The 25,873-nt window shown below is 47.2% G+C and overlaps 2 protein-coding genes across 2 annotated transcripts; one reads left to right on the plus strand and one right to left on the minus strand.

The window, feature by feature from the left end:
• The first annotated feature begins 8,713 nt into the window (after positions 1–8,713).
• On the plus strand, positions 8,714–11,662 carry LOC135829340 (uncharacterized). The gene has a single exon (XM_065341745.1). The coding sequence runs from the start codon at positions 8,714–8,716 to the stop codon at positions 11,660–11,662; it is 2,949 nt and encodes a 982-aa protein (XP_065197817.1).
• Positions 11,663–12,547: 885 nt separating this feature from the next.
• On the minus strand, positions 12,548–14,103 carry LOC135829341 (heterogeneous nuclear ribonucleoprotein D0-like). Its single transcript, XM_065341746.1, is given in 3 exon segments — positions 12,548–12,893; positions 13,293–13,437; positions 13,440–14,103. Coding segments are annotated over 3 exon segments (780 nt in total). The 5' UTR covers positions 13,821–14,103; the 3' UTR covers positions 12,548–12,639.
• Positions 14,104–25,873: the final 11,770 nt, after the last annotated feature.

A 25,873-nucleotide genomic window follows, 5' to 3' on the forward strand; every position in this document is an offset into this window, starting at 1 on the left:
AACAATAAGCATAGGAAGATGATGACCTCCGGAAATTTAAATCAAATGCTACCTTCATGGTGACGGTGATGTGAGTCACCATGTAGCCTAGCTAGAATTCTAAACGAGAGAGTTACTCAGTGTCCAGTGACCGAAGTGGCCAGTCAGCATGTTCACCGGGCGGCGCAATGGATTGGACCGGGTGTCGTCTATGTTAGCTACAATCAAGAGTACATAACCGTACTCTCGCTACAATGCAGGCCAGTACGGTAAGTAGGTGTGTACGTGTGTATATACGTGTGTGTACGTGTGTGTGTACATATGTGTGTACGTGTGTGTGTACGCGCGTGTATATGTGTGTATATCTGCAACCTCTTGTACGGGCAAAGCAAAATAAAAAAAGAAGAAGAGAAGACTTGGACCATCTCTCCTGGGAGTAAGCAACTATTTCGGGCTCAGTAGTGGACTGAGCCAGGCCTCCGAGGAATAGCTTCTTAGTTTTATTGACTACTTGTCTTCGGGGTATTGCAACCTTCAGGTCGATCTGTATCTGGTCTAGCATATATCAAAACAATGATAAAGGCCTCCATTTACGTCTTCCAAGATACGTATTCTAGACAGTGGAGTTTACTGGAATACTGGGGAACAGCTTGCGACACTAAACGGCAGAATGAGAGAATACTTGCATTATGACAATGCAGCGAACGAACACTTTCTCTTTGCCGAAGGCCCCACACCCATCTTGTGTTGGGGTGTTGTGCAAATCGAAGTGTGACCGTTTGAGAGCAACGCAAGCCATAGCTACACAACCAGGCCGAAGACTTGTAAGGGGAGAGGGTCTGGAGCCAAAGACTGAAAGGTGACGGACACTGACTGCCCAGCTTACTGATGAGCTTTGATACGAAGAGCGTCTTGCAAACGTGAAACTACGGAGTGTGAGAAGAGGTACTCAACAGTCTGTAACTCGAAACAGGTCATGCCCATGACTGTGATTTCTTGCGACAGCGGGTGATGCCGTAGAATGGCGCTGTTGGGCTGCGCCGCTGCCTCCGTGCGCCGCTAGCAATTGCTGCTGCTGGAACGCCATAGTCTCTTCTGCAATCCACCGACGAGCTGAAGCCTACGGCGACGTTGCGTGAGGAATAATCCGTCATCAAATACCCAGCGAGCCCGGGTCCCTCCGAGGAATAGCTTCTTGGTTTTATTGTCTACTTGTCTTCGGGGTACATGTATTGCAACCTTCGGGTCGATCTGTTTCTGGTCTAGCATATATCAAAACAATGATGAAGGCCTCCACTTACGTCTTCCAAGATACGTGTTCTAGACACTGGAGTTTACTGGAATACTGGGGAACAGCTTGCGACACTAAACGGCAGAATGGGAGAATACTTGCATTATGACAATGCAGCGAACGAACACTTTCTCTTTGCCGAAGGCTCCCCACACCCATCTTGTGTTGGGGTGTTCTGCAAATCGAAGTGTGACCGTTTGAGAGCAACGCAAGCCATAGCTACACAGCCAGGCCGAAGACTTGTAAGAGGAGAGGGTCTGGAGCCAAAGACTGAAAGGTGACGGCCACTGACTGCCCAGCTTACTGATGAGCTTTGATACGAAGAGCGTCTAGCAAACATGAAACTGCGGAGTGTAAGAAGAGGTACTCAGCAGTCTGTAGCTCGAAACAGGTCATCCCCATGACTGTGATTTCTTGCGACAGCGGGTGATGCCGTAGAATGGTGCTGTTGGGCTGCGCCGCTGCCTCCGTGTGCCGCTAGCGCTAGCAATTACTGCTGCTGGAACGCCTTAGTCTCTTCTGCAATCCTCCGCCGAGCTGAAGTCGACGGCGACGTTGAGTGAGGAATAATCCGTCATCAAATACCCAGCGAGCCCAGGTCCCTCCGAGGAATAGCTTCTTCGTTTTATTGACCTCTTGTTTTCAGCGTATATGTATTGCAGCCTTCCGGTCGATCAGTTTCTGGTCTAGCATTATATCAAAACAATGACGAAGGCATCCATTTACGTCTTCCAAGATACGTGTTCTAGACACTGGAATTTACTGGAATAACGGGGAACAGCTTGCGACACTATACGGCAGAATGGGAGAAAATTGGAATGATGACATTGCAGCGAACGAACACCTTCTCTTTGCGGAAGGCTCCCCACACCCATCTTGTGTTCGGGTGTTCTGCAAATCGAAGTGTGACCCTTTGAGAGCAACGCAAGCCATAGCTACACAGCCAGGCCGAAAACTGGTAAGGAGAGGGTCTGGAGCCAAAGACAGAAAGGTGACGGCCACTGACTGCCCAGCTTACTGATGAACTTTGATACCAAGAGCGTCTAGCAAACATGAAACTGCGGAGATGATGATAATCTTTATTAAAGGATCTCCCAGAGGCGATGGCCTGTCGAGGAAATCTCCTGATGCAAATAATGCAATAGAAATAAACAGTGAGGAAAACTACACGTGTTACGGTATATGCTACATAATGAGCAATAAACACAGGGCTAGGTTGTTCAAAATTAAACATTGTAAAAACAATAATTAATTTAAATGTCCAGGAATATACCACTACAGTCAAATTTAGAACTTTTCACGTGCAAGCGATATTGCTGCTGAAATTTGGAAAGTGAATCTTGGGATGTCAGCCTTGGTGGAAGGCAGTTCCACAGCTTTCCGATTTTATGCAGAAAGAAAGAGGAAAAGTTGCGGCCATGATAATTGAAAATCATTTTGTTTGGTCGGCGTGCGCTAAAAGAGATAATATTATTGATGTCAAAGCGGGATAGATAATCTGGGTGCCAATGCGGAGCGTGAGAGGAGGTACTCAGCAGTCTGTAACTCGAAACAGGTCATCCCCGTGACTGTGATTTCTTGCGAAAGCGGGTGATGCCGTAGAATGGTGCTGTTGGGCTGCGCCGCTGCCTCCGTGCGCCGCTAGCAATTGCTGCTGCTGGAACGCCATAGTCTCTTCTGCAAACCTCCGACGAGCTGAAGCCTACGGCGACGTTGAGTGAGGAATAATCCGTCATCAAATACCCAGCGAGCCCGGGTCCCTCCGAGGAATAGCTTCTTACTTTTATTCCCGTAGCTATGCAGAAGACGTTACTTCAGTAACGTCTGGCGCTAGCCAGGGTCCACACAGCTTTAATTCCCGTAGCTATGCAGAAGACGTTACTTCAGTAACGTCTGGCGCTAGCCAGGGTCCACACAGCTTTAATTTGGTGTTTGTGTGTTTGTGTGTTTGTTTGTTTGTGTCACGCCTGGCGCTTTCCCGTATCTGTCCCGTACCGTACCATCAAACACAGCTGGCTACATACAGCTGGCCGCACTATTCAAATAGGGCTTTCAAACGCAAGATCATGACGTGAAGCAACTTGGAAGGAAGAGTATGAATGCGAAGTGTATTGGGGAATGCATATAGCTACGTAGGGCGATAGTGCGGGTTCGAATCCCAGGTAGTGCCTGAAAAAATAGGAAAATTGAAAAATTCATAACATCCCTATTCTTTTTTTGCCGTCATCAAGGCGGTAGATGGTGTCGTACTACCCTCTACCGTACCTGTCGCGTACCTGTCCCGTACCTGTCCCGTACCATACCGTACAATCAAAGACGGCTGGCCATAATGCATATTCAAATCGGGCTTTCGAATACAAGATCATAACGTGAAGCAACTTGGAAGAATTAGTATGTATGCGAAGTGTATCGGGGGATGCATGCAGGGCGATAGTGCGGGTTCGAATCCCAGGTTATGTCTAAAATAAAAAGTAGAAATTTATAAGAATTAATAACATCCCTATGCTTTTTTGTCTAAGTCATCCAGGCAAAAAAGCATAGCGTAGGGCCCTGAGCTTCCAAGCTCTCTCGTTTGGTGTTTGTGTGTTTGTGTGTTTGTGTCACGCCTGGCGCTATCCGTATCTGACGGCAAAAAAAGCATAGGATGTTATAAATTTTTCAATTCTCCTATCTTTTCAGGCATATCCTGGGATTCGAACCCGCACTATCGCCCTACATGCATTCCCCCATACACTTCGCATTCATACCCATTCTTCCATGTTGCTTCACGTTATTATATTAATCTTGCGTTTGAAAGCCCTATTTGAATATTGCGGGAAGCTGTATGTGACAGCTGTGTTTGATGGTACGGTACGGTACGGGGGACGGTGTCGTATTACCCTCGATCGTACCTGTCCCGTACCTATCCCATACCGTACCGTGCCATCAAAGACGGCTGGCCACAATGCATATTCAAATAGGGCTTTCAAATGCAAGATCACAATGTGAAACAACTTGGAAGAATTAGTATGTATGCGAAGTGTATCGGGGAATGCATGCAGGGCGGGCGATAGTGCGGGTTCGAATCCCAGGTTATGTCTTAAAAAAAAAAGGATTTTTTAAAGAGTTTATAACATCCCTATGCTTTTTTTCTGTCTAGGTCATCAAGGCAAAAAAAGCATAGCGTAGGGCCCTGAGCTTCCAAGCTCTCTCGTTGACTACTTGTCTTCGGGGTACATGTATTGCAACCTTCGGGTGGATCTGTTTCTGGTCTAGCATATATCAAAACAATGATGAAGGCCTCCATTTACGTCTTCCAAGATACGTGCTCTAGACACTGGGATTTGCTGGAATATTGGGGAACAGCTTGCGACACTATACGGCAGAATGGGAGAAGACTGGCATGATGACATTGCAGCGAACGAACACCTTCTCTTTGCCGAAGGCTCCCCACACTCATCTTGTGTTGGGGTGTTCTGCAAATCGAAGTGTGACCGTTTGAGAGCAACGCAAGCCATAGCTACACAGCCAGGCCGAAGACTGGTAAGGAGAGGGTTTGGAGCCAAAGACTGAAAGGTGAGGTCCACTGACCCAGTGACTGCCGAGCTAACTGGTTGGTTGGTTTTTATTTCACTTCGCACATTCAAACGGGATGACGACCCAATAAAATGACGGCGGAGGCTTAGCCTAGAAGTGGCTATGGAAGAACATAGTAAAAGCTATGGAAGCACACAGTAAGAGAATAGGATACTAATATCTGCGAGTAAACGGGGGAGGGAGGGGGGAGAGGGAGAAAACGATGTATCTGTGATTCTACATGAGGATTACTGAACTGCACGGGGAGGGAGAGCAGAGCGATCAGCAGCAACTCGAACTACTCCCTACAGGCGTATGGCACACATGCATGCTTAAACTCAGGTAGCCGGATAATTGTGCGGACCTCACCAGGGAGAGCGTTCCACAGCAGAGCAACAGCAACAGAAAATCTCCGCTGACCGCGGCGGCTACGGTTTGCCTGGCTTAGTAATAGTATTAGTAGGCTATTTGACTGCTGATTGCGGATAGGAGTGCCTTGTGCGGGGGTCAGAAACTGGGCGAGCACAGGTGCGGGTGTGGATGCACCGCCAGATGGTGATCAATATTTTCTGCCTGTAGAGCTCGCTGACACGGTACAGGGAGTGAGCAGTTAGCAGCGGCTGCATGGCTGGGTTGCCATCGATACAGCGGATGGCTCTGTTTTGCGCGGTTTGCAGTCGTTTCAGTTGATCCTCTCGCATTGCGGCTGAAAAGCTGCAGGAGCCATAAAGCAGGTCGGGCATTATGACCGCCTTCACATACACCTGACGAGAGCGTCTTGATAGGCTTCGGTGCGCTCGCCTCAAGGCGCCAATTTTCTTGGCAACCTTGGTGACCACATAGTTTACATGGGTGTCCCAATCTACGCGATTGTCAAGGTGAACGCTGAGGTAGAGCGCAGAAGACGCTGAAGGGAGGAGACAGTCGCCGCTTTTGACTGTTACTTCCTGTACATGCTGCTGGGGAGAGACAGTCAGAACCTGGCTCTTAGCGCCGTTCAAGATGAGGCCTCGGGACTTCAGCCAACCGGCCAGAGCAGTTGCCGCTGTGGTGAGGGTTCTGGACGCTTCCGCCGCTGAGGCCTGGGAGTCGTACAGGGCTATGTCATCTGCAAATTGTACACTTGGCACAGGCGAGGAAACCAAAGGGACATCTCGTGTGTATATACTGAAGAGGACAGGGCCGAGAACAGAGCCTTGGGGGGAACTGAGCTTTGATACCAAGAGCGTTTAGCAAACGTGAAACTGCGGAGTGTGAGAAGAGGTACTCAGCAGTCTGTAACTCGAAACAGGTCATTCCCATGACTGTGATTTCTTGCGACAGCGGATGATGCCGTAGAATGGCGCTGTTGGGCTGCGCCGCTGCCTCCGTGCGCCGCTAGCAATTGCTGCTGGGACGCCATAGTCTCTTCTGCAATCCTCCGACGAGCTGAAGTCGACGGCGACGTTGAGTGAGGAATATTCCGTCATGAATTTTTTTATTGTGGAAAGGTCACAACACATTTAGAGACAAGATCAGAAGGAAAGCTTTACAATAATAATAATAATAATGAAACGTAGCCTGTAAAATGTAAAGAGTCACTGAGTACAGTTTAATTCAATATCCATGTCTAGTATAATATAATAAAAATAATTTGCTGCAAATTATAGATTCCCACATGCGAGCAACCTGGGTTCCGTCATCAAATACCCAGCGAGCCCGGGTCCTCTGCCGCACCCTGTTCGGTGTGTGTTCTTCCAAGCCGCCACTCAGCTGAATAGCTAGTTTCTGGTATACACTCAAGTCCAGCATATTTATTACTCCATCCTGATGCAATTCAAATTGAAAAGAAAGACTTCAAGAATATCCTTTTGACGTCTCAAAACCAGAAAATTTACCGATTATTTTAATCTACACCTTACCTTCAAGATTTCTCACATTATCGTGGCTGGAGAGGTATCAATAAAGTTGAAGAAAGCATTGGGCTTCTGTGCAGGTAACTGGTGTTACTTTAGTAAAATGTGTGTACGTATGTACGTGTGTGTGTACGTGCGTGTGTGTGTACGTGCGTGTGTGTGTACGTGCGTGTGTGTATGCTACAAGAAGATCGGTGGAGCGCAAGGCAGCTCATGCAGCGCGACTACCATGCTACTGGCCACGCTAGCCGCCGCGGATGCCTGCGACGATACACCGCCATAGCCGTTATTGGATGAGAACCCGCTATGCATACCACCATGAGACATGGTGCTCGTAGACACCTTAGACATCATTTCGTTAGTCATGGCCACCTGCGCTGGGCCCGTGGGGCTGTCAGTCGATTCCGAAGTCTGCATTGGAGGCTGCGCTGGATTCCTTCTAGGCCGGCCGCGTCTAGGTCGCGTAGAGCGCTGGGATTCCGGTAGAATCTTCAATGGTACGTGTTGTTTGATGCGTGTGTACAGGTGTTGAGCAGTCCTACCAATATACCGGCTACCACACTGCCGGCATTCAAACTGGTAAACCAGTTGGATGTGAAGAAATCGACAGTTTACAGACATTTGGTGGGTCATCCTGATTGTTGTCATTCGTACTCGGATTCTTCTTTCACTGTGTTGTGTCGTGCGAGTCATACTCATATTATGCAGCTTAACGTTTTAGAGGCAATCTTCATTCACTTGTACAAGCCAGCGTTGTGTGTACAGAAGGAAAGTGTTATCACCCTCAAATTGTTTACGTAGTGTAAGGTGCGAGTGTGGTGAGTATGATTGTCCCCCCCCCCCCCCTCTCCGTTCACACTTCCTTCCGTCTGTTCAGGTTCTTTCGTTGTTTTTCTGATGCTGATGATTCACATACATATATGTATGCATTGTTCTTACCTGCTGAGCTTGCCCCCCACTGAATAGATGTAGTATTATCACCTTTTTTGTTTCGCTCTTTTTCACCTTCTTTCACTTTTATTTGTCCATAATTATAAGATTAGTTCAAGTAGTTCCCATTCCATTGTTACGTAGATTCACTGATGATTGTAACAAGAAAACAGTTCTGAACGAATCCTCGCTTTCCCTTCCTTGTGTGCCTTGCGATAATCGTACAACATTTTACACATACATGCCGACATTATATGAAATGCTTTCTCTGCAATTAGTTGTCTTTGTAGCTATATTAAAACTGCTGTCTCCAAAACGCTTGTTCACTTATTTTATTATATTTAAGGATTTCCAAAAGACTTTGGGCCTGTCGAGGGGATCTCCTGCAAGAAGAGTCAAATGACAATGTTCTGGAATATTCCCAGCTTGTGGTGAATCTTGCATGACCTTTCATTGTACTCAGGTTTCATTCCTTTTATTCTAGTGCATGCTGCTGGCGCCTGATGTATTGACTATTGTTACCGCAGGCCAGTCTCAACCTTTGCATTGTCTGAGATTCAAGTAGCGTATCGTTTGATGCATGTGCTGTCTCCATGCTATCTAGTCGTAATATATTCACTCGTCTTTGCATTTGTGCACAGTCCTGTGGATACTCGCAGGCTGCGATTGCGCTCTCGCTTTCGTCATTCTAGAATGTATACTTCCATGCCTTTGAAGTTTTTGTAGTTGTCAGTTTTGAACTGTAGGAATCAGTTTACAGTTTTTGTTCTTGCAGTTTTATCTCAGAGGAGAAAGTTCTTGGTCTCATACTGTTACGAGTTGCTGTTGTATCTGGTTGAACGCATGCCGGGGCAACAGAGGGCAGCATGAGTAGCCATAGTGGTCCTTCGAGCCGGATGAGATAGCCAAAGACGGCAACGACCAGTGGTACCTACCCCATTTCCCGGTAGTACGCTCAGATAAATCCACGTCAAAAGTGAGAATAGTATTTGACGGTGCAGCCCGCTGGGATGGACACACCATCAACGATGAGATGTTTACAGGTCCTGCACTTCAAAACGACATGACCAGTGTGTTGATCCGATTCTCACTGGAACCAGTTGCGCTTGTTGGTGATGTGTCGGAGATGTTCCTCCAAGTCAAACTGGCGGAACATGACCAGCGCTATCATCGCTTTCTGTGGTATGATGACAATGGCCAAGTGCAGGTGTATCAGTTCACCCGTGTGCTCTTCGGCGCTAAGGCATCACCGTATCTGGCAGGACGAGCGGTGAAAGAGGTCATCAACCACCACGGTGATGAGTACGACTCTGACGTCGTGCAGTGCCTAAGCAAAGACCTCTACGTTGACGACATGCTGTCATCACTACCATCCACACAGCGTGCCATTCAGGCCAGAGAGCAAACGCAGCAGCTACTTGCCAAGGGCGGTTTTCACATGCGAAAATGGCTGTCGAACAAAGCTGAAGTGATGAACACCATACCAGAGGAAGATAGGTCACCTGATGTCGTCCGAGATGTGGACAGTGACACCAGCCTCCCAACTGTCAAGACTCTCGGCGTCAGTTGGAACGCCGAGAAGGATGCCTTCACCTTCCAGCATCAAATGAAGGACATCACGACATTCACCCGACGCTCTGTGTTGCGCGGCCTGGCCTCCATATTCGATCCGCGTGGCCTGATCTCGCCATACGTCATCACGGCTAAGGTACTCCTGCAGGATGCCTGGTTGCAGGTACAGGGATGGGACGACCTGCTGCCAAAGGAACAAGTCGTCAAGTGGCAGGGTTGGTTCCAAGGCCTCCCAGACCTGAGTAACCTGGAGATCAGCCGCTGTTTCAAGGATCCACAACAGCCATCCGAAAACGCCAGTCTTTCCGTGCACTGCTTCTCCGATGCCTCAGATCGGGCGATAGCAGCCGCTGTGTATGTCAGAGCCAGCTACCCAGACGGTACCACCCGAATAACGCTAGCGATGTCGAAAGCGAAGCCGGCACCAGTGAGGCGACAGACGATCCCGCAGCTTGAACTGAGAGCAGCTGTGCTTGGCGTTCGCGTTAGTCATCTCGTCGCTGAATCCATCGGTATCCCAGTGTCAGCTCACACATTTTGGACGGACTCGATGAACGTCTTGGGCTGGGTCCAAAGCCACAGCCTGCGCTACAAAGTGGACATTGGCAACCGAATCTCTGAGCTCCAGACCTCAACGAGAGCACACCAGTGGCGACATGTTCCCGGAAAGAACAACCCTGCAGACAAAGGTACTCGTGGTTTGTCTGCTGCATTACTGTGCCGTGACGCAGTGTGGTGGTCCGGTCCACAGTTTCTTCGCCAGCAGCCAGATGAGTGGCCTCAGATGAAGGAAGTCAGCACATCCTCGCTGCCTGGTCAGCTCAAGACGGCGCTAGTTGCAGTCGTCCCTCCACCCTCCGAGATCCTGGGTCGCTTTAGCACATGGTCGCGACTGGTACGCGTGACAGCATGGTGCAAGCGATTTGTGGCAAACTGTCAGCAGGCAGTCAGTGACAGCAAGTCCACGAAGGGGGATGCCGCATCGGACAGCCAGTCCAGCACGCCAGTGAGAGTGCCAGTACAGCTTGGCGGCACCCGCTCCATCAGTGTTCCAGTTCTCAGCACTGACGAAGTATCAGTAGCAGAGCGGCACTGGATTGCAACTGCCCAGAAGGATTGCCATGGTACAGCATACCATCGTCTACAGTCTAGGCAACCGATGTTGAAATCGGACCCTCTGGCACCTCTCTGTCCCCAGTTCGATAGTGCAACAGAGTCACCCCTGATGACGGTAGGAGGTCGATTGCAAGCTACAAAGAACATGCCAAGTGGCGTACGCCACCCAGTCATCCTACCAGCAAAGCACCGAGTAACCCAGCTGATAATCGAACAGGAAGATCATCGGTGCTTCCATGCAGTTGGGCCACAGCATCTTCTGGCCAATCTGCGACAACGCTACTGGATTGTTCACGGAACATCAACAGTCAAGGCCGTTCGAAGCAACTGCGTCACTTGCCGTAAGAACCGTGCGGAGCCAGCGTCCCAGATGATGGGCCAGATTCCAGACTTCCGAGTTGCAGGCTCGTTGAAACCGTTCAGCCGTACAGGAGTTGATTACGCGGGTCCCTTCCTGACCAAGCAGGGCCGAGGTAAGACGCAGGCTAAGCGGTACCTGTGCCTGTTCACTTGCCTTGAGACTCGTGCCTGTCACCTAGAGGTATCCTATGGCCTCTCCACTGAGTCATTCCTGTTAGCATTTGAGAGATTCACAAAGCGCCGTGGTGTCCCGCTTGAAATGGTCAGCGACAACGGGACCAACTTCACTGCCGCGGAGCAAGAACTCCGTGAGGCCGTCCGGGCCATGGACAAGGAGAAGATCGAGAAGCGACTGGTCAGTGATGGCGTGCGATGGCGCTTCAACCCACCTAGAGCACCACATTTCGGCGGCGTATTCGAATCCCTCATCAAGACGGCTAAGCGCGGACTCACAGCAGTACTAGGGAAAGCGGACGTCACAGATGAAGAGTTAGTGACTGCCATGTGCCAGGTTGAGGGCATGATGAACTCGCGCCCGCTGACAGTTGTAAGTGCCGATGCAGCTGATTTGCAGCCTCTAACACCAGCACATTTCCTCGTCGGACGACTCGACCCACCAATGGCTCTGGAAGTGAAAGCAGACGAGCACCCCAGCAGAGACCCACGCAAACGTTGGTTGTATGTTCAGCGGCTTGTAGCAGACGTGTGGAACAGGTGGCGAGATGAGTATGTTCCCTTGTTGAATGTCCGTCGTAAGTGGCAACGTCAAGGTCGCAATGTAGCCGTAGGTGACATCATGCTGTGTCTTACATCAAACACTCCCCGTGGAACATGGCCCATGGGTAGAGTCACAGCAGTGCATCCTGGTGCAGACAAGCTCGTCCGAGTAGTGGATATTAAGATCGGCGACAAGATCTACCGACGGTCTATCCACCATCTAGTACCTATTCTGGACACCGAGTAGTTTGTGCCTTGTGTATCTGAAGTGCTACAGGCAGCCCTGTGACAGTACTCTCTCTCTCTCTCTCTCTCTCTCTCAACCTATGAAGTTTTTCTTTCATCATACAGTACCGAAGTAGTACTCACTCGTCACAGTTTGTTTGCTGACCCTGTGCTCGTGAGTGAAGGGGGATATGTTCTGGAATATTCCCAGCTTGTGGTGAATCTTGCATGACCTTTCATTGTACTCAGGTTTCATTCCTTTTATTCTAGTGCATGCTGCTGGCGCCTGATGTATTGACTATTGTTACCGCAGGCCAGTCTCAACCTTTGCATTGTCTGAGATTCAAGTAGCGTATCGTTTGATGCATGTGCTGTCTCCATGCTATCTAGTCGTAATATATTCACTCGTCTTTGCATTTGTGCACAGTCCTGTGGATACTCGCAGGCTGCGGTTGCGCTCTCGCTTTCGTCATTCTAGAATGTATACTTCCATGCCTTTGAAGTTTTTTAGTTGTCAGTTTTGAACTGTAGGAATCAGTTTACAGTTTTTGTTCTTGCAGTTTTATCTCAGAGGAGAAAGTTCTTGGTCTCATACTGTTACGAGTTGCTGTTGTATCTGGTTGAACGCATGCCGGGGCAACAGAGGGCAGCATGAGTAGCCAGACAACTTTATGTAGAGGGAGCAGTTAATCGAGGATAGGCTAAGGAAATAGATCAAGGCATACAAAATCTGGTAATTAAGGAGTTGGGATACCGTCAGTGTAATGAACATATCGGCGAAAAATGGCGATAGAGAGAATGCTTGAATTCTGGGAGGCTGGTTATAGAGGTAAGAGAAGGCGGTAGGCAATTTCATAGCATTGCGGCTTTGTTGGAAAAGAGGGAAGAAAAACGCACACCGTGATAATTGATGTTAAGTTTGTTTGGTCTTCTTGGACTTGAAGACAGTTAATGGTGAAGATGTTGGAGGTGTTCTCGAGATATGTTTACGGTATAAGTTTAAATAAAGTAACACTCGTCGGGCTTGGACCATCTCTCCTCAAAGTAAGCAACTATTTTGGGCTCAGTAGTGGACTGAGCCAGGCCTCCGAGGAATGACTTCTTAGTTGTATTGACTACTTGTCTTCGGGGTAGTGCAACGTTAAGCCACCCTTTCTTTTTTCGTTGTTTAACGTCCGCGCCCGCGTACCTTTTTGCCTCTGACCAAAAAAACCCAAGAAAGTAGTAGTACCAATAATATGCGAAGTTGTAAATACATGAGTGTGTAGTTTCACAGTGTGCCGATCATGGCCTTAAACTTATAATCTTGCCTCCCGGGCATGCCTTTGTCTTGTTTTCTTTTTCTTTTTTTGTTGGCTTTTAAATATCGTACGGTGTGTGTCCTAGTAAAAATCCAGATGTAATGAATTCATGACATGCTAACTCCATGCTATGAACCTGTTTTGTTGGATTCATCAGGCATGTGCTCCAATGTACCATCAAAGAGTGTTGTTCTACGCCTGCAAGTGCCGTTAGACCCAGAAATATTATATATATCACATGCTTTACTGGTAAAAATGTTTGATTGGGGTTTCCAGTTTTTGGAATGGGCTTTTTTTTCGCCCTCCTGCGTACCTTTTCGCGAAAAAAAGGACGTTAAACAATGAATTAACAAAGGGTGGCCTTAGGGTCAATCTGTTCCTGGTCTAGCATGTGCCGTTTCTCTTCTTGCACACGATCAACTGAGGCGGGGTCCTTGAAGGTGACTAAACCAAATCCCCTGGACCTTCCAGTAACTGTGTCGGTCATCATAACGCTCTATCTTTCACTTCCCGGTACTTGCTGAAATACGTATTTAGGGCGGGCTGGTCAGTCTGCCAGCTTAGTCGTCCAATGAACATCTTCCCTGGTTCATTTGGCGGATCTCGGGTCTCCGATTCGGTGCTGTCGCTTGCACTTGCTTTGGAATCGGCCTGGTTGCCTACTGTTTCTTCGCTTTGGGCCGCGTCAGTCGATGCGTCTTGGTCGACAGGTTGGCCGCTGGGCTCATAGCTAACTGGAGCTTCATTCACAGCGCTGTTAGATGTTGACATGGTGGCAGGAGAAGATTCAGGAGCAAGTCGGCAGCAGGGGCGAACGAACACCTTCTCCTTGCCGAAGGCTCCCCACGCGTGGGGAAAAACAATGATGAAGGCCTCCATTTACAGCTTCCAAGATCATACGTGTTCTAGACACGGGAATTTACTGGAATATTGGAGACCAGCTTGCTGCACTATACGGCAGAATGGGAGAAAACTGGCATGATGGCATTGCAGCGAACGAACACTTCTCCTTGCCGAAGGCTCTCCACACCAAGCTTGTATTGGGGTGTTCTGCAAATCGAAGTGTGACCGTTTGAGAGCAACGCAAGCCATAGCTACACAGCCAGGCCGAAGACTAGTAAGGAGAGGGTCTGGAGCCTGTCGGGTCCCGCTCGAGGCAGACCAACTCTTCGACAGATAAGAATTGATCATCAGTTAAACGCAATGGCTTTTAAAGGGAAGCTGGTTGCAAAGGCGGCTTGAAAGGTGACATGTGAATGTGTTATGCGCAAGGCGCCAGAGGTCCAGCAGTCCAGGGCCTAGGGTGCGAACAGTAGCACTAGTAGCCTAAGTGCCAAGACCCATGCAGGGAAAGGTGTTATAATACCACCACAGCGCCAAAGACTGAAAGGTGACGGCCACTGACTGCCGAGCTAACTGATGAGCTTTGGTACCAAGAGCGTCTAGCAAACATGAAACTGTGGAGTGTAAGAAGAGGTACTCAGCAGTCTGTAACTCGAAACAGCAAACTGCTTTTTTGCTGCCCTTCTATCTTTACACTGTAATACACAAGCCCAAGCAAGAGTTATGCATACATCACTGCATAGTGCCAGTACTGTGGTATGCCCGCCTGGCTAATACGGAACTTTACCTGACGTATATTTAGTGTATCTCCGTACGTAAGCGTACGGGGTCTGTTCCAGAACCGCACCCTACCACCCACAAAGTGATGGCATGGTTGAAAGATTTAACCGGACACTAGAAGCTATGATTGCAACTTATCAATCTCAGATCACTGAGACTGGGACTTGCATCTCCAACCCACGGTGCTAGCATACCGCACTAGTGTACATGCATCGACTGGCTATTCTCCATTCCGCCTCCAGTTTGGTTATAATCCAGTTCTGCCTCTCGATGTGATGTATGGTTTACCCCGTAACACACCACCGCCATCTTACCCTGAATTCGTCTCTTCTATTCATTCTTCAACTGAGACTGCCTTTGAGCGTGCCCCCCAGCACGGCCTAAAATCACACCAGCACCAGAAGAAGGGTTACGATGGCACATCTGGCCCGCCACGGAAGTTCACGAAGGATCAGCTTGTTCTCCTACATTCACCAGTGGTCCCTCAACATGAGTCCCCCAAGTTTCACCGATTCTGGACAGGACCATATGTCATCCAGAAGGTGATGGATGATGTCACAGTCCGCATTCGTTTGTTGTCGGATCGCCAGAGGCTTTCAATTGTTCACGTAAATCTCCTGAAGCCATATCATCAAGTAACCGACGTAGATCTACGTCCTGCAACACCACCGACGTACGATCCCGAGATACACTCCACCTCTGCACATACACCACTATCTTAACTCCAACCCAAAAAAGGAAAATGCAATCAGAAAATAAAATAAAAGAATTAAGCCAACTAGGGAATACCAAAACAAAGAGCAAATCCGCAAACACCATCCAAGCATCGCTACTACTAGTGCGATGATGTTTCCATTCACCCAAATGCTTAAACCCTTTTTAAAAACGAAAACTAATAAAACAGAACACTCTGAGACAGATGATATTGCTCCACGCCTCTAGATAGCTGTTTCGCTCCCTGTCGGAGCTCATCACCATTTTAGCAGCTTGATATATGTGGAAAGCGCGCACTTGCGCCATTTCTGGTGTATAAGAATGATCATTCCTCCATTATCATCATTATCATCCTCTACTGATGAGCTCCGACAGGGAGCGAAACAGCTGTCTAGAGGCGTGGAGCAATATCATCTCTCAACGGAAGTGCCCTTGCTGGTGTCTGTATGGTTCGGCTGAAGAGCGCGTGGTTGTGATGAGTTGGGAATGCAATAAATTGAAAATATGGTCGAAAGCTCTGTCGCAATATTTAACTCTGAGAGAGAATGAAACTAATGACAAAATTAATGGCAAGTCCATTGATGCTCGTCAGCGCGGAATATGAGCTAACGTACGGCCTCCGTCACGAAGCAATATCAATAAGTAATCTGCCACCGCATCAGAGATAGACTGATTCTCGAGCGCAAGTGGCTCATAATGAGGGGATATGGTATGTCCGAGTACTTATGGTGTAGTTTTGTTGCGAGGGTCTTGAAGAAGATACCACATTGGGGACCACATTGTTCATTGGTGGCAAAAACAAGCGGAGTGAACGATCCTCGATCCACTTGATTGATTCAGTCGGAATACTGACGTTTCTTCTGACGCTCGAGTTGGGATACGGTAACTGCCTCGACACTTCTGGTCCAGACAGCAAAGACCGCCTTCCGTACATCAAAAAGGCGTTTTGCTGCCTGGTCCAGAAGCCACGAGCCCGTATATCCACACGAGCACCGTCAGCTGAGCTTCCCGAGACGGCTTCACCACCCAACGGCATCAGGGGTGGCTCAATCTCGACGTCGCATACAACACTAGCGAGTGCATCCGCCAGTAGGTCCCAAAGTTCATTATGTCTCTGGGTAGGGTTTCTCCCGCTTGGGCACGTGAGGGCGTGATGAACCGACATGTCTTGGCCACAAACACAGGATAATGATACGCCATCAAGCGACAGGCCATACCTCAGGCACAATGCGTCTCGAAAATCGGACTTGTTGAAGATAGTTAAGAGGAATGAAGTACGAGGGAGACGTAACCAGCCACGTTGACACACCGCCGTCACCCACGACATCCACTAGTAGGCGCTGCTCATTCGTCAAAGCGGGCTTGATCTCCTACAATGCAGCATTGTGCTGCGCCTGGCGTTCCCGGCAGGCCTGCGTGGCCAAACCCCTGGCGGCAGCGATGATATCGATTGATTTTTTTGATTGATTGATTTTTATTTCACGGATCCTCCAGAGGCAAATAGATGCCTATCGAAGGGAGTCTCCTAAGTAAGTATGGAAAATGAGAAAGTATGTTCGTAGGGGAGATGAGGTAGAAGATACATTAGAATATAGAGTACAGAAGGAGTAAATTCAGTACTTCGGGTAGTACATTGCATGCTTATCATAATGAGAATTAGAAAACCAGCCGGCAACAGTACCGTCGATAGCATTGCTATACAGGGCTTTTTTTACCGACAAATAAACACAATAGTTTTAAATGCAATAAATCATACACTGGAGAAGAAATCACAAAAAATGCATGTGTAAAATATAGAATTTCAAACCCAAACCAAAAAAACTTCAAATCAATTTTTTTATAATTAAAATAAACTCAATCAATAAACTCAGTTCAAAAGGAGAAAAACAATAACAGAAAAAACCCACTGTACTAAACCACTGTACTAATTAAAAAGATGGGAAACTCTCCAATTTAGAGTCCATCTTCTCCCGGAATGGCTACCCTCTCCCACTGGTACAACGAGTTATGTCTCAGATGACGACGAGCGCAGGTGGTAAGGAGAAGAACTTAAATCGTGCTATTCTACGACTACCATGGCTAGGTGACTCATCCCTTGAAATCAAAAAGAAAGTTCTCAATCTAGTGCAGCGCTTTGTTCCTCTTTGTTCTCCTATATGTTGCTTCACCACCAGGAAATTATTCTAAACGACTAACAAGGATGCCTTGCCGATGACTAATATTAGCAAAGTCATAATTATATCTATTTACCTGTGAGTGTGACCACAGGTATATCAAATCAATTTTTTTATAATTAAAATAAACTCAATCAATAAACTCAGTTCAAAAGGAGAAAAACAATAACAGAAAAAACCCACTGTACTAAACCACTGTACTAATTAAAAAGATGGGAAACTCTCCAATTTAGAGTCCATCTTCTCCCGGAATGGCTACCCTCTCCCACTGGTACAACGAGTTATGTCTCAGATGACGACGAGCGCAGGTGGTAAGGAGAAGAACTTAAATCGTGCTATTCTACGACTACCATGGCTAGGTGACTCATCCCTTGAAATCAAAAAGAAAGTTCTCAATCTAGTGCAGCGCTTTGTTCCTCTTTGTTCTCCTATATGTTGCTTCACCACCAGGAAATTATTCTAAACGACTAACAAGGATGCCTTGCCGATGACTAATATTAGCAAAGTCATAATTATAATTATCTATTTACCTGTGAGTGTGACCACAGGTATATCGGCAAGACAACCCAATGCCTAGGTGATCGCATGTCGCAGCATATTCCGCCAAGACTAGTCATGGCCGCAACACCAGGTGTCGACTACGTCAAACCCAGGAGAGGAAGACCGCCCAAACAGAAGGCACTGGCAACAGCCCTGACAAAGCCAACTATCGCCGCTTCAACCATCATACAGCGTGTCGGCTCCAAGAAGGTGCAGACAACTAGGGGTGTGCGTATAATCCTCGAAAAGGTAGCAGATTCTGCTCGAAAAGCAGTGAAATTGGCAGAACCATACAAACCTTATGGCGGGTAATTGCTCGAATTCTGCTCCATTTCTTTATCCACATACCAAACATGCATGAACCTTACCAGAAAAAGTACCGAATTCTGCCAATTTTTCTGCTGGCATTATCCGCATATGCCTACAGCCAACAACCAGCGCTCGCCGCAGTACTCGGCTACTACAACGTCCGTGATGATTTGTTGGCTTTCACTTGGCGTCTGTCTACTTTTCACCTATCTTTGTCACTACCTCAGTACCATTTGTGACGTATAAACTAGCGCAACCTATTCCTGTGTACCTCTCCTTCTCATTGTGAATGATTTAGCACTTGTGATAGTTGTGTCAGGTAGGGTTCAGAACACCTCCATTCTGCACTATTCCTTTTGTGTTGATATGTCACATATGTGAGTTAGTTGAGTGTTTACACCTCAGTGCGCCAATATCTTTTCTATAAAATAGCATTATTCAGCTAAACCCCTTCATTCAACAACTGCTTCTCCTCTGATCAGTTCCCCGTTATTATCTCTATGGAACGAAACAAGACTTGTCAGGAGTACTACTACTTGCTTTCGTGGAGTGTGGCTGGTGAACTGTTCGTGCTGTGATCTGCAAGCGTCGTGTGGTCTCGTCGGGTCAAATGAGAAACCCAATACTACTACAACAGCGCCAATTAGTTGAACGGACACCGACCAGGAGCCCATCGAACCAGGTAGCGCAGACTAACCCTATCCCGAGTAAGTGTGAACCCAACCAGCGTGATTCACACAACCCATCAGCTGGGAAAAAATTAAAATGATAGTGCAATAACTACACATCTTATCATGTCCCCTTCTTGCCTGAATGCAGTATGTAAGAAAGTTCCAGAGCACTTCAAGATTCACGCGAGGTCGCGCAGCAAATGTCACCTAGATGTGCTAGAGGCTGTTTACATTGCCAAGCCAAAGCCTGAGCTGTGTAGACAGAAGGAGTTTGTTAGGAAGCTACCTGTAGTGGTATTTTGACTTCCCACCTCCCTGTTATCATGCTTATAGTGCGCGTACTCTTTGGGCCAGTTTGGCGCAACTCACACTATCATTCAGCCTGTGTACATGTACGTTTCATCACAATTTTCCGCCAATATGCTGTATAAATTGACATCGTTGTGCTTCGTCACATGATCACAATGTACTGATTTTGAAGAGTAATGGTACGAAAGGCCTCATCAGATTTTCAACTAGCTTCGTCTCTTCGTGTGCTGATATTTTTCCCTCCGACTAAGTCTCTATTTAATTAACAAGAACACCAATAACTTCATCAAGAAAAATCAAAAACAAGAAAACTAACAAAAATAGCATAAAAATAGAAAAATAGCATCATAGTCTACAGTTCGAGGTGGTAATTTCTAGAAACTCGTAACCAGTAGGAGCTCACACACACATTTGTTAGAGCTAGGTTGTCATTGGCCATGACCACCAGCTCCAACACCAGCTGCTTGCATCTGTTCCGCTGGCATTTAAGCGCTCGTTCCTACACTGCAGTATTAGGGACTTGAACTCCCTCCCCGCCGCTCTTCTGTCCCAGCCTCCCCACAGCAAGGGAATGCAAGCATTTAAAACTAACGTTTATCGCCATCTGCGAAGCACCAACCGGCTCTGGGCAGTCGTCTCGCTATGATGATGATCTCGCGCGTCTATCCCTATCTATGCACCACAACTGACTCTGACAATCGACTCGCCACGATCAGCCATGATGATGCTCCTCTCAGTCACAATCCTTGTAATGTGTTAATAGTCTCACAGTTCCTCCCGCACACTCGCTGGTGTTAACCCTTCATTTCTTTTCACTTTGCTGACTCGTACAGCTCTATCTTTTATTTTTGGTGCGTGTTTTTGGCCGTGATGCCGAGACCTCAGGTCGGCAGAGCCCTCATTGCCCCGCCATCACTGCTGCGTCTCGGTGCAGCCCCTGCTCAATAGTTGTCACGTTCGTCCTAGTCTCAGTACCATTGTCCTTCTTTATTATTAATAATTTTTGAAGTTGAGAATGTGAACATAGTAAAAAACTAAAAACTAAATTCTGCCAAAACAAAAAAATTCATGGTGACGGTGATGTGAGTCGCCATGTAGCCTAGCTAGTATTCTAAACGAGAGAGTTACTCAGTGTCCGGTGACTGATGTGGCCAGTCAGCATGTTCACCGTGCGGCGCAGTGGAATGGACCAAGTGTCGTCTATGTTAGCTACAATCAAGAATACATAACCGTGCTCTTGCTACAATGCAGGTCAGTACGGTAAATATGTGTGTACGTGTGTGTACGTGTGTGCGTACGTGTGTGTGCGTGTGTATGTGTGTGCGTACCTGCGCTGGGCCCGTGGGGCTCAGCGGCTGCTGGAATCGAGAGCTGCTGGTGGCACTCCCGCTGCCATCGCCATACCCGGATTGATAGAAGCCAGCGTTGCGGTCCTGTCCAGAGGTCATTCCCATCGGCAGTTGCATCATGCTCACAGCGTATGGGTCATAGAATGGCGCCATGGCCGCTAGCCGCATCCTAGGGTCTATCGCTACTGCCACCGCCGCGTAAATAATAGGCGAGCGGCATCATCTGGTGGTATGCTGTGTTGAAACCGCCGTAAAGTTTCATCAGTCTGGGGCGCGTAGCCTCCTTCAACAACTCCTTAGGCTGAGCCTTCTTGGCTTCAACCATTCTCCCGTTGATCTCTAGGTAGTGCAATTTGCAGATCTCGTCCACCATGGATTCGTCCTTGAATACGGCAAATCCAAATTCTCGGGGTCGATGAGATTGCTTGTCCATCATTAGAACACACTTGTCGGGCTTGGACCACCTCTCCTCGAAGTAATGATGAAGGCCTCCATTTACGTGTTCCAAGATACGCGTTCTAGACACTGGAATTTACTGGAATATTGGGGAACAGCTTGCGACACTATACGACAGAATGGGAGAAAATTGGAATGATGACATTGCAGCAAACGAACACCTCCTCTTTGCCGAAGGCTCTCCACACCCACCTTGTGTTGGGGTGTTCTACAAATCGAAGTGTGACCGTTTGAGAGCAACGCAAGCCATAGCTACACAGTCAGGCCGAAGACTCGTAAGGAGAGGTTCTAGAGCCTGTTGTGTCCTGCTCGAGGCAAACCAACTCTTCGAAAGATGAGAATGAATCATCAGCGAAACGCATGGCTTTTATAGGGAAGCCTGCTGCAAAGGCGGCTTTAAAGGTGACATGTGAATGATTGTGTTATGCGCAAGGCGCCAGAGGTCCAGCAGTGCAGGGCCTAGGGTGCGAACAGTAGCACTAGCATAGCAGGCTAAGTGCCAAGACCCATGCAGGGAAAGGTGTTATAATACCACCACAGAGCAAAAGACTGAAAGGTGGCGGCCACTGACTGCCCAGCTAACTGATGACCTTTGATACCAAGAGCGTCTAGCAAACGCGAAACTGCGGAGTGTGAGAAGAGGTACTCAGCAGTCTGTAACTCGAAACAGCAAACTGCTTTTTTGCTGCCCTTCTATCTTTACACTGTAATACACAAGCCCAAGCAAGAGACATATATACATCACTGCAGAGTACTGCTACTACTTGACACAATCTTTATTAGGAAACTTGAAATGGAGATGTGAAACACAAATAAACCCATGTAGATGGAGCAGCAATGCAATACAATGTCCAAAAACCCAAGAATTCACTGTCATAGGACAATGTTCGGCAAATGTCTTTGAGGTACTATCACGCTCAGGCTGCCCGCAACCTGCACATACTACTTCTACTACTACTTATAGGCTAGTACTACTACTATTATTGGCACACAGGAGTAAGGATGATTTCGAGACCTTTGGTCGGAGGAGTGACTTTTGCTCTGCCCCTGCTTCCATCCAATATGCCACCGCCCCCGCTGTGCACCATCGGATGGTTCTGTGGTATTCAGTAAAACAAATTACTACTACGGCCTGTGCATGTGGGGTATGATGAATTTGGGTTGGCTTTCTGCTTTGTGGTTTCACACTATATTCTCAGTAGTTGATAAGTATGGCGTGTTTGCTAATACAATGCACGCTGACTGGACTACTGTACTGTCTATGTCGCTATCTGTACATGCTGCGTAGACTTATGCGTTGCGCCCGCCGCTTGTTGCGTAGGACGAATTAGTAGTAGTAGTAGTACTAGTAGTAGTAGTAGTAGTAGTAGTAGTAGTAGTAGTAGTAGTAGTAGTAGTAGTAGTAGTCAAAAAACTTTATTGAAAATCCATGATAATGTGATCGGAAAGATGATTGAAGAAAAAATCCAAACTCGAGTCAAATCCAGGCAAATATTAGCAGTCACTACTATCAAAGCAGATCACGATTCACAATAGCGCAACTTGGAAAGCCGGCCAAAAAGGAAGATATTGAAATTAACCGAAGGCTTCCGTGCACAGCACATGGAGGACATTATAATTATATTCCCACTCACAACTGGAGCAAACGGCATTGGTCCAGGAATGAAATTGCTACACGCTTTCGGCAGTATGAAGCTCTGCACCCACGAAAGCAAGTAATCAGCCAGCGGAGCAAAGTAAAAGAGATCCTGCAGCGCAGTAGTAGTAGTAGTAGTAGTAGTAGTAGTAGTAGTAGTAGTAGTAGTAGTAGTAGTAGTAGTAGTAGTAGTAGTAGTAGTAGTAGTAGTAGTAGTAGTAGTAGAATTTATTATTTTGATAGGGAAGGCCCTACTTTGTTGCCGTAATTACAATTATTTGCGTTGTGTATTTTTTATTTTATAGGTTTCACACCATTTTAAGGTGGCAGACTACCCAAAAATTCGCTGAAAAATCGAATTTGTAAATTCATATTGAGTGCTACGTCAGTTGAAAGAGCATGAATAGCTGCAAATTCTCTGAAAATTGTGTCCCTATCTGACCAGCCGTTCAAGAGTTATGGCCGAAAATGTGCCCTTGCAAGGAAAGATTTTTTTGTTGCATGCTGTCATTTGTTGGCAGCACTGTATTTGAATGTGAGCGGACCGTGCGCAACTTGTCGTATTATGGAAACACGCGAAAGTGTGCAGAATTTTGCCCCAAGTCCAAAAAAGTCCAAAAAATCACGTTAAAAACCACGTATTGGGCTGCAAGGCGGCGGGCAAAGCCCGCCGCCGTGCAGCAGGACTTTTGCCAGCACCCTTGTGACGTTGCAGATATGTGGCTTGATTATTGTAGTTGACGTTGATTTAGTGACTTTGGCAAGTTTGAGTCGTGTCAAGAAGTCAGGTACGATTCAGTACTGTGGCAGTCTTTGCCGGTTTCTGAGGGCATCCTGGATTTGGTGTGCAACGCTGTGGAAATGGCTTGCTGTGGAGGTCCCAGCACTGGATGTTGTATCAAAGGTACGACCTCGTAGCACACCCTAAACCTAAAAAATTCAAAAATTGACTTGGGTCTGTGGGAGTCCGCGAGAGAACGCCCACTCGTTCCGTTGTGACAGATTCCATGGCCACGTTGAGGGGCCCTACCCCACCACCCATGGCTGCTTCTGGACTTGTTTTAGGTTTGGGTCCCGCGCACGGACAGAATGGGCACGAAAATGTGAAAAAAATGTAAATGCATTTGTTTGGCTCCTGGGTGGCTCGCACACCGTGGCACTATGCCGGAAATTTGAGTTTTTCCGGCCTGGAAAGCCTGTCAGTGAGGCGCAAGAACTTGTAAATCATGTCCTGAGGGCCAGCATAGTGGCAGGAGTGTGTGGTCAAAATTTCACTCAAATCCACTGAGAAACACCAAAGGTACGGTCAATTGAATGCCATATGAAATTTATGGGTAGGCTGCCCCCTTAAGGTGGCAGACTACCCCAAAATTCCCTACAAAAATCAAATTAGCAAATTCGGAGAGTTGACGCGTTTGGATGATCTATTCTATGCAGCCAGAGACGTGTCAGCACATCTTTGGCTAAAACGAGAATTACAACTAACCCATATAATATATATATATTCTTTTATTCCACGATGGCGTGACGCCAATAAGGATGATTAATAAGTGCGATAGAACTGGTACTAGCCAGAAACAGCTAGATGGAAATTAACCGGGAGGCAAGAAGCAATGGATCATGAAAAACAAGCGGGGGCAATAACGTTAGCAGGGGTGATCGAGATAGTTTTAAAAGTACACGTTCGAGATATCAGAAACCAGGGGGATGCGCGGAGCAGGAGCAGGTACTGCTCAAAAGAAGACTGGATGCATTGTTTCGGAAAGAATTTCTGCGAGGTTGGGTTGTGATGTCGATAGGGAGTGAGTTGTAGAGGGTGATCGAGTGCTACACCAGTTGAAAGAGCATGAAGAGCTGCAAAATCTCTGAAAATTTGTTTTGATCTGACCAGCCGTTCAAGAGTTATGGCTGAAAATGTGCTTGTTTTCATGTATAGTATCTTGTTCCTTGAACGTTTTCGTGGCCATCTCATCAGAAGGAAAACGTTCAAGGAGCAAGATACTATACAAGAAAACAAGTGTTGCTAATGGTGTTTGTACTGAGTGCGCAGCTTACTCTATTTATTCCGTTAATTATTATTATTATAGGGGTGGCTTTATTGGTTTTGTGTTTGTATTAAGCAGCATCCCGGGTCATTTAAGACCATGGGGAGTACTGCTGTTATATGTTAAGAAAATATAATATGGGAGACTGAGAAAAAAGAAAGAAAAAAGAGAGAAGTACTGTGAATAGCAAATCCACAATGATGCATGTACAATCTATTATACAACGTATCTGCTAGGAAGAGACTTAACACCAGCAGGTACAGTAATAGCAAGAGAGCTAAATCAGAAAACAAAATCCGTTGAACAGTAACCGTCATCAAACCTGAAATCGAGTCCTTCAGCGAGACAATAGCACTAAAGGCAGCGATATAATTCTTCTAATTCATTCAACATTATCGAAACACCGTCAAAACCGGTGAATGGGGGCTGATGGTATTATTGTTGTCTTTGTTATTGGCATAAATTGAAGACACCACTGCAGCTGTACTTATGGTTGATAAATATGGTGGTAAAGACACACCTGGCAATATGGCGGTAAACACACGCCTGCCCACACACGCTCTCTAGGCTGCAAAGTTCTGGCACAGAGCTCTCCTTCTCACCACCACCACCATCAGTTCGCGCCTGGCGCAGAGCTCTCCTTCTCACCACCACCACCATCAGTTCGCGCCTGGCACTTGATGTACCAGCCTGCTATGCCGGATACCGCCAACCATGCATCGACCAGGCGCCAGGCGCGAACTGATGGTGGTGGTGGTGAGAAGGAGAGCTCTGTGCCAGAACTTTGCAGCCTAGAGAGCGTGTGTGGGCAGGCGTGTGTGTTACCGCCATATTGCCAGGTGTGTCTTTACCACCATATTGATCAACCATTTGTTATTGGCAAGTGATTAATATTACTGTAACTAGATACTATATACAGTCAGAAAGTGCAACAACTAGGCACAAAACTGACAGAGTACTGAGACATTCGACGTCCTGACACCTAGCTTCAACACATCTCCGTAGCGCTAACCGACAGCCTTCCAACTTGGAAGGTTCAAGGTTATGGAAAGACCAAAGAGGGGAAGGCAAGCGCAACGAAAAGGAGCACAAGCTACAGTCCCAAC

The sequence above is a fragment of the Sycon ciliatum genome, chromosome 13, assembly GCF_964019385.1.
Source record: "Sycon ciliatum chromosome 13, ocSycCili1.1, whole genome shotgun sequence".
In the NCBI taxonomy this organism is placed as follows: Eukaryota; Metazoa; Porifera; class Calcarea; order Leucosolenida; family Sycettidae; genus Sycon; species Sycon ciliatum.